Raw genomic sequence first — 7,909 nt, 5'->3', positions numbered from 1 at the left:
CTCAATGCCCGGAGCAGGACCGAGACAGGGGCAGCAAAATATCCAGGGAACTATGGGGCTGAAAGAACCCAGGGACAAGACTGCCTGTCTCGGGCTCAACTTGGAAGAGAAAGGGCCAAACCGGAGAGTGAAGGTGGTTGCCAGCCAATGGCCTGTGGATCCCCAGCACCACAGAGGGCGGAAATAAACGGTCTCGGTCTCCACCGGCCTTTAGGCTCTCACCAGTATTACGCTTTGCCACATCTACCAACAGGCTGTCTGGCATACAGAGAGAGGAGGAAGCTAAGTAAAAAGTGATGCTTGCCAGCTCTGTGTATCCTCCACCACCGGTGTGCTAGAAGAAATCCTTACCCTCGAGTGAACATTTGGAAATTTAGTGATATTATTCTTCTTTAGGGCTAAACAGAAAAAAAACAAAACAAAACAAAACACAAAATGATGGTTAAGTAAAAAATGGGATGGAAAATGAAGAGCAAGTCAACTCAGCGTTCAAAACTCCCAGGCACGTTAGCCAACAGAGCAAGAGGGGGTAAGGCCAAGGCTACGAGAGGGGGTTAGACACGGAGAGGAAAGGACAGGAGGGCCACCCTCACCTCTCGCTAAACAAATTCCAAGCTGCTTTGAAGATTGGCTCCAGGAAGATAATACAGCAATTAACTCGAAAGAGCAAATAACCGTTGAGCTGATTACAGTTCGCAATTTTATTAGAAGCATTCGTAAAAATATACATCACCAGAGTGAAACACTGTTGTCTTCTTAAGCCACACGAGTCCTTAATTCAAGACAACAGTGTTAACAGACATGCTGGGTTAATCACACCCTTCTTACACTTTACACCACACGATGTAAATCGCTCAGTTCCATGTCAAGCTTTCCACCAAGTTCCTGAGGTTCTGGCACGTCGTTAAGTGTTTCCCCAGCTCTGCCCCTTCCCTCTCCCCCCGGGTCACGCACCGCGGCTGCTACCGCGCCCAGAGCCCAAGTGAATCGGGACGGGTTCGTGCTCAGTAAACATCTCTGCTTTGATTTAGATGAAGTTGGCATGGAACTGAAAAATGTTAAACATGGATGTGACCGAACGAGGAAAGATTTTTATGCCTGTTTTATCCCGTATCTCACATGCAGACAAACATGCAGGCGCTGGTTAGAAAGTCTGAACCAAAACACTGCTCGCAGAGGGGGTCCGTGATTCCAGACAACCCTGCCAAGGCAGAAAGCAAACCCCAAGGAAGTCCCACTAGGTTCATGCAGCCCCTCATTTCGCTGCTGTAGCACATGCATTTTACAGGCAGACTGGCACATGGAGAACGATCTGTAGGCCAGGAGAGATGACATAGAAAAGCCAAGTGAACCGTCACTTTGTGAGTGTTTGGTCTCCTGGGAACCCCAGGAAACCGGCACCACGCTGGCCGTGACTTCCACCACTTGCTGTTCTATGGCATTCGTCAGGGAGGGTGAGAGATGCCTTTGAAACCCAAGGATGGCCAAAAGCATCCGGTGCAAAGTCGATGGGATGGAATAAAAAGTTACTGAAACACAGGAACATGCAACAGAGGTGACAAACACAACTTCAGGTGGACACTGGACATTACTATACACTCAACATTCACATGATCCTGGCTGAGATCCGTACAAATGGAGAAGTGTCAAAAATCTACAGCAACCTTTCTTTTTTCTAAGAGCATCAGATGTGAAAGAGGAATAGTTTAGTAATGGAATTCCTCAGTGAGAACAGGTTCGCAGAAAAACCGAGAGCCCCGCTTGGCGGTTCGAGCGGTAAAGGGCACAGTCTTCAGCACTGCATGGGAATAACAGCCAAACAGACAAACAGAGCCGTGAGAAGCGGATCCATCGCATTAGTACAGTGTTAGTGCTCGCTCAGGGACACCCAGGGACGGCTTTACAAGTTCCAACCAGCTGCCTAACAGCACTGCTCTTCCGTAGGCTTAGGCAACGAGGCAGTCCTAAGTCTCTGGAGAAGTATTTCTATTGCATCGTTTTCTACGGGTTTGGGAGACTACTGCTACACATGTTCCAGAAAAGGGTGTGCTGTTTTCAGTGCTCAGCTTTCCTGTGCATCTGATGAGGCACTACCCAATTTAAAACCACACTCTCCATCATTTCCATCCCACTGATCTCATGGGCTGTATTAGAGCGACCTCGGTCCTACCTGACTTTCTGTGCTTGACCTTTACTACTACATGGCTCGAGGCCCTCGGAGACACCCCCCCAGTGGGAAATCCTAGGCACAAGACCATGGGAAATGTTTAATTTAAGCCTGGACTGCCTTTTGCGTGTGGATGGTCTTCTGCCACACAATCTGTTTCTCCCACAGAGCAGCAGAACCACTTTGCCAATTAAACAAGCTTCCAGGAGTCAGAAGGAGTCGCAGAAGCAGTGATTAGATATTGTAGCAACTCTGGCCTTTAAATAACGAGTATTATCTTAGGAAGCTTTTAATCAAGTGCTGTGAAAGCTTCAACCATTTCAGCCCTGTCATCTAGTCAGGCAAAAGTTCCCTGACTTTCCTTAGTGAGTGGTAAAACAGCTCTCCTGCCCTCCTGCAAGAAAAACTCAGGTGAAAAACATCAGGAGCGGCAGCCAAGGCAATAATCCTGCCCAAAGACCTTTTTCTGAGCTTCTGTGCAACAGAGACAAATGACCGTAAAGCTCCTGAAGCGTTAAAATCGTGGTTCTTCCACACCGCAGGTGAAGAACATGCAGGGAAATCTAAGTACTGCACTCAGAGCAGCTGTAGAGATTAAAAATGGTTCTGACTCCTGAGCAAAAGACTGTTTAGAAGGCAGCTCTCTTTTTATCAGCAAATATTTGCACCCAAGTCCCGACTGCGTTTGGCTACGCCAGTGGGTTCTGCGTGTCCCTCCAGCCCTAGGGTGGGATCAGGGCAGGCTCTGCCTACCCATCTGAGAAGCAGAAAACCCAGCAGCAGCTCAGGGCCATAAATCATTCAGGTTGGACTAAATGATTTGCTGTAACTGCGCAGTAACGCGGTGCAATTACTGTTAGTAGATTTTAATGAAAATGGAGGCTCTTAATAATGTTAAGCAACCATCATTCATTTCATTTATGGGGAAAAAAAAAGGTTTCTGGGAAAGATCTGCGCGGCATGCATAACTCCACCGGAGCATCTGCTGAGGACAGGCACTGATCTGGCTACTCTAAAGATGAGGGACACGTAAAGGCAGGTTACTGGGGGTTGTTTGTTATATACCGTTAGCAAAAGTTTCTCTATTTGATTCACATCATATGAACAATGTCCTAAGCTGCGCTCAGGTAACGCCTTTTTAAGAAGTACACAAAGGACTTGAAATAGCTACTAGGCAGATACTCATTTTTATCCTCTGTGATTGCAGAACAAAAGGTGTTTACCTGTTATGATGTCTTCAATAGCACCATCCTTCCCTTCATACACATGCCTGTTATCCTTGACCTGCCGCCGTCTGAGCTCTGCAATCAGCTCTTGCTGCTGTCTCTTTGTTTTATGTGAAGGAGACTGAAAGCAAAGGAAAGAGGATTTGGAAAGGAAAGGATTTGGAAGGACTGACCTCCAGCTACCCCGTTCCTCTCCTCCTGAAGGTGAAACACCAGGTGATCCCACTGCTGGCAGTCAGCAACCAGTAACTGCCAGTTTGCTACCCAATTTTGGCAAGACCAGGAAAACACACGTGTGCGGGCAGCTCACGTCGCACGGAGGGGGCGGGCAGAGTCACGAGTTAACCAGGCTGCCAAGCTGCTTTTCTTTCCTATGTTTCTGATCTACTCCCAAGCCTTCTCATCACTCCGAACGGGAGCTCTGAGCTCTTACCACTGACAAGCATTAGGGGAACGAGAACAGACCTTCCTTCCGAGGGAAAAAGCTCAGCTGGGATTAAAGATCCCAACAACGGCTGCGAAAAGCAGCCCCAGCCAACAAAGTGGCTGTTTTAGAGCCACGGGAAACCTCCTTCAGCAAGTCTAAAGTGTTGCCACAGGAAAAAAAAACAACCAAAAACCAACATGTCAGGAAAATACCTCTAAAATGGTAAAGTGGGGCTCAGCCCTGCTGCCGTGCCCTGGCAGGGCAGGGTGTGGGGAGGATCGTTCCTGGTCCTGGGTTCGAAGGGACGCAAGGCCGGGGGATAACTAAGTTTAACCAACAGCAATGGGGATGAGATTAATTTCTGTCTATTCAGGTTTTTTAACTTTGCAGACTTCAAAAGCAGCAGAATCATAAGCTGTAATTCTTTCAGTTTATTTCAGTTCCCTCCACATTTGGAGAAAACTTCCAGAGACTCTCTTCCCAGGCAACTCTAAGTTGGGCAACTGAAGTGCTTATACAGAGCTGAGGTTTCTGAACTATCATGAGAAACACATGAAGACGACAGCTCTGGCCTGTAAGATGTATCTGTTTCATACCTTTTGGTCCTGTTGCTCCATCAGTGCCTCTTGCTCCATGAGTTTTTCCATTAAGGCCTGTTCCTGCTTTTTCCTCAACTCATTCTCCTCTTCTGCTTGCTATTTATCACAAAAAAACACAGGTTATAGCTTCCAACTGCTATAGGGAACCTAAATATTACAAATGAGAAACACTATCACTTGTTACCACGGGGTTTTCCAAGGAAGCAGGATTTAGATGCAGCAATTTAGCTGCCTCTGAACAGAGTCTGAAAAAAACTGGGCCAGGAGGGACCTCCCTGGGTGGCACAAACCATCCTCTCCCAGTCCCCAGAGACACGTTTTCAGGGTTAAAGGTGTAAGCTGCCCAGACATTCCCTTTCTGAGGATTCCTCCAACGTTGCCTTTCAGCCCTGAAAATAACCCCAAGCCAACTCTGCTGCCGGGGATGGCTCACATCGAATTGAAGCTAGAGGGAGCCACACGCTGTTTTGTTGGGAGCCCTGGGCCATGCAAGTAGCCAGCAGGTACCAAATGGGGTTGAGAAGGATGGCAGAGAGGAGGGGGATGCTCCTGTTTACCTTGTAGGCCTTCACAAACCGGACAAACACTGGGAAAAAGACCGAGGGGGGTGTTGTCTTGGGATTCTCCCCGAAGTACTTCACAGCATCATCAAAGGCATCCTACAAAAAGCACAGATTTACCGCGTTGCACATGTTTCTAGGTGAACTCACCCTCTGTGACTGCAATATCCATTGTAAAGGGTCCAGACTGCCTCCGTGTGTGAAACCCTGGGCTGAGACCAGCATGTCTACACCCAGCCCTTGACCTCAGCAACAAATACACAACACTGCTGCCTCTTCGCCTCCCTGTGGTGAATCCAAAGCACGTTCTTTGCAGCGACACACTACTACTCCTGCCAAACCACATGTATAAAGAAATACCTGGGCTATTTTGGCGTCGTCCTGCAGTTTCTTTAGCTTCCCTTCGTTGTTCTGAATGAACTCCTTCAGCATCGTGTTGTGGTCGTGCATGGTGTACTCGCGCTTTGTCAGATCCAGGCCCCTCTGCAGCTCCTTCACATCCAAGAGGACGTTTTCCAGAGACACTGGGAAATCAAGCAAAAATGCTGCATCACTCCTGAACCCACAGCTTGAACAATTCCCCACCGAGAAGCACCCCGCCAGCCCGTGTGAGGTGTGGAGTCCCTCGCACAGCACACGTGCCACCACTGCTGCCCGAGCACTGGGGGGTGATGGTACCTGCAGCGGCTTTCTCCACGTAGTGAAGCTCGTTGTAGAAGAGGGATACGTGCTGGTACTTCTCCTTGACCACGTTTGAGATATAGTGCAGCAGAGTCTGCTTTCGGTCTGTTGACTTTGTCTCTAGGAGCTGGGGAGAGAAGGCAAAGAGATGGCTGGGTGGAGGAGCAGCAGGCTCCAGGCAAAGGGACTCAACCAGTGCTTGCCTCTTCCTCGTGTTTCTCCATCTGACAGGGACGGCTGTAAAAGCTCGTTTCATCCTTCGGCAGGTGATTTTCAAGCTGTGGTCTGCAGAGCCTCGGAAGACACCTGCCTTCTCCTCAGCAGCCCCCCAAATCAAACTCAAACCAGGGAGCACCTTCCCCGCTGCTCCTCCCCGGCTGGAACGTGCCAGTTGAGCCCCCAGCAGCCCCTCGCCGTGTAGGTGATGTGCATCCCCCTCCCGGGCCCCCACGAGGCACCTCGGGTTCGTTTACCAGGTCTAAACTCTGTAGCTTAAATCCATACACAGCTCCTCGTTTACTGCTGTTCATGTAGTTTCCGAGAGCCAGGATTATCTGCGGGGATGAAACAGAGCAGAGCGTGAATTTTCAGGACAAAAACGTCTGGAAGAAGAGCCGGTGTGTCAGCACCCACGTACAGTTTCAGGACATGTAAGGGGACGAAGCTACTGAACATATCTAAAATGAGACCTACCTCCAGTATCTTCTTAAGCTTTTGGGATGACTTGATTGAGACAGACGCAGCTATTATTGCGTGAAGTTGCTGCAGGTGAACACAGGAAGAGCTTTGGTTAACGCATGTCCAGCCCAAGAGTAAAACTAAAATCTAAACTCTCATATTCTGCAGAAAGCCTCTTGTTTTTCATCCGTACCGTGGGCCCTAGTGTGAATGTTATCCTGCCCTGACACATCAGGATTTCAAACAATTCATCTGCACCGCACATTTGCCACGCTCAGATGTGGTTGGGTAAAAACGTGTTTACATTTCAACCCTCACGACGGTGAAAGATGCATCAGGCAGAACGGGACACACTTCAAAGAGCCCACGGACCAGCACTGATAATAACGTTCCCTGATGATGCAAACAACTCGATTTTTGTTTGAACTGGTTTTAAACTTCTACGGGGTAAAAAAATAGGATAGTACAGAGCAGTCCAGGCTACAAACAGCACCTGGGATATCAGAGTTGCCGATGAAGGAAAATATAGTTTGAAAACCACTTTTTCATTTGTGTAGTTGTTTCTTGTTCTGTCTCTGTGAGCACTGATAACCACTCCACAACGCTCCAAACGTCTGTCTTAGAAAAATTTCCATCTCTATAACCCTCACCGACCAGGCGATGCTCCCGGCAGCGGAGCTCTGGGTGTCCCCAGGGGTTGTCCCTCACTTACTCACCGGGGTCAGCATCTGGATGCTTTCGGCAAAGTTGCCTATAAAGGCCATGATGGTCATCTTCTGCATCAGCCTCTCAATCTTGCTGAACTGCATCATGAACCGGTCTTCGTCGGACAGGTTCTCGATGGGTTTCCTCTCCCGCTCGTAGAGGCGCAGCACCTTCACTTCGTTCTCGGTGGGCAGGAACCGCATGAGGCACTCCACGAAATCCACCGGTAATGTTTTCAGGTCAAACCTGCATGGTGACAAACCAGAAGAGGTGGCGTTACGACAAAGCTCGACACAAAACAATGGAAAAAGAAGTGAGAAAACTGCCAAAGGCAGGTGGGGTCTCCTATGCTGCTCAGCAACACGTGAGCCTGAGGCAGTAAAGCAATGAGAAACTATGAAGGAGCTGTGAAGTTCCTCCTGCTCTCATTGCCCTGAACGGGGTGGGGGACACGGGCCTGCACGTGAAACTCTCAGGGCATGAAGATGTGGACAAGGTTACCGTGCTGCTGGGTGCCCTGCCTCTGTTTTCAAAAACACAAGCATTCACGCAATCCCAGAATCATCGAGGTTGGAAAAGCCCCTGCAGCTCCTCCAGCCCCACCAGCGCTGGCTCAGCCCGACTCTTCAACCCCTCCAGGGATCCCGGGGACTCCCCCCTGCCCTGGGCAGCCCATTCCAACGCCCAACAGCCCCTTCTGCACAGAAATCCTTCCTCAGAGCCAGCCTGACCCTGCCCTGGGCAGCTTGAGGCCATTCCCTCGGGGCCTGGCGCTGGCTCCTTGGCTCCAGAGACTCATCCCCCCTCTCTGCCCCCTCCTGGCAGGGAGTTGCCGAGGGCCAGGAGGTCTCCCCTCAGCCTCCTCT

General features: G+C 49.6%; 1 protein-coding gene across 1 annotated transcript in view; it reads right to left on the bottom strand.

The window, feature by feature from the left end:
• Positions 1–6: 6 nt before the first annotated feature.
• Positions 7–7,909, bottom strand: part of FMNL2 (formin like 2) — a 72,673-nt gene continuing 64,770 nt past the window's right edge. Inside the window, 9 exon segments of the mRNA XM_026852537.1 lie at positions 7–398; positions 3,391–3,514; positions 4,417–4,515; positions 4,977–5,078; positions 5,340–5,503; positions 5,658–5,787; positions 6,134–6,214; positions 6,354–6,422; positions 7,055–7,289. Of these exon segments, the coding sequence (XP_026708338.1) occupies positions 283–398; positions 3,391–3,514; positions 4,417–4,515; positions 4,977–5,078; positions 5,340–5,503; positions 5,658–5,787; positions 6,134–6,214; positions 6,354–6,422; positions 7,055–7,289 (1,120 nt within the window). The 3' untranslated portion in view covers positions 7–282.

Source organism: Athene cunicularia (assembly GCF_003259725.1).
Source record: "Athene cunicularia isolate RWA chromosome 7 unlocalized genomic scaffold, athCun1 chr7_part1, whole genome shotgun sequence".
Lineage (NCBI taxonomy): Eukaryota > Metazoa > Chordata > Aves > Strigiformes > Strigidae > Athene > Athene cunicularia.
Note: the sequence above shows the minus strand (reverse complement) of the source record. Positions and strands in the feature narration are given on the sequence as shown.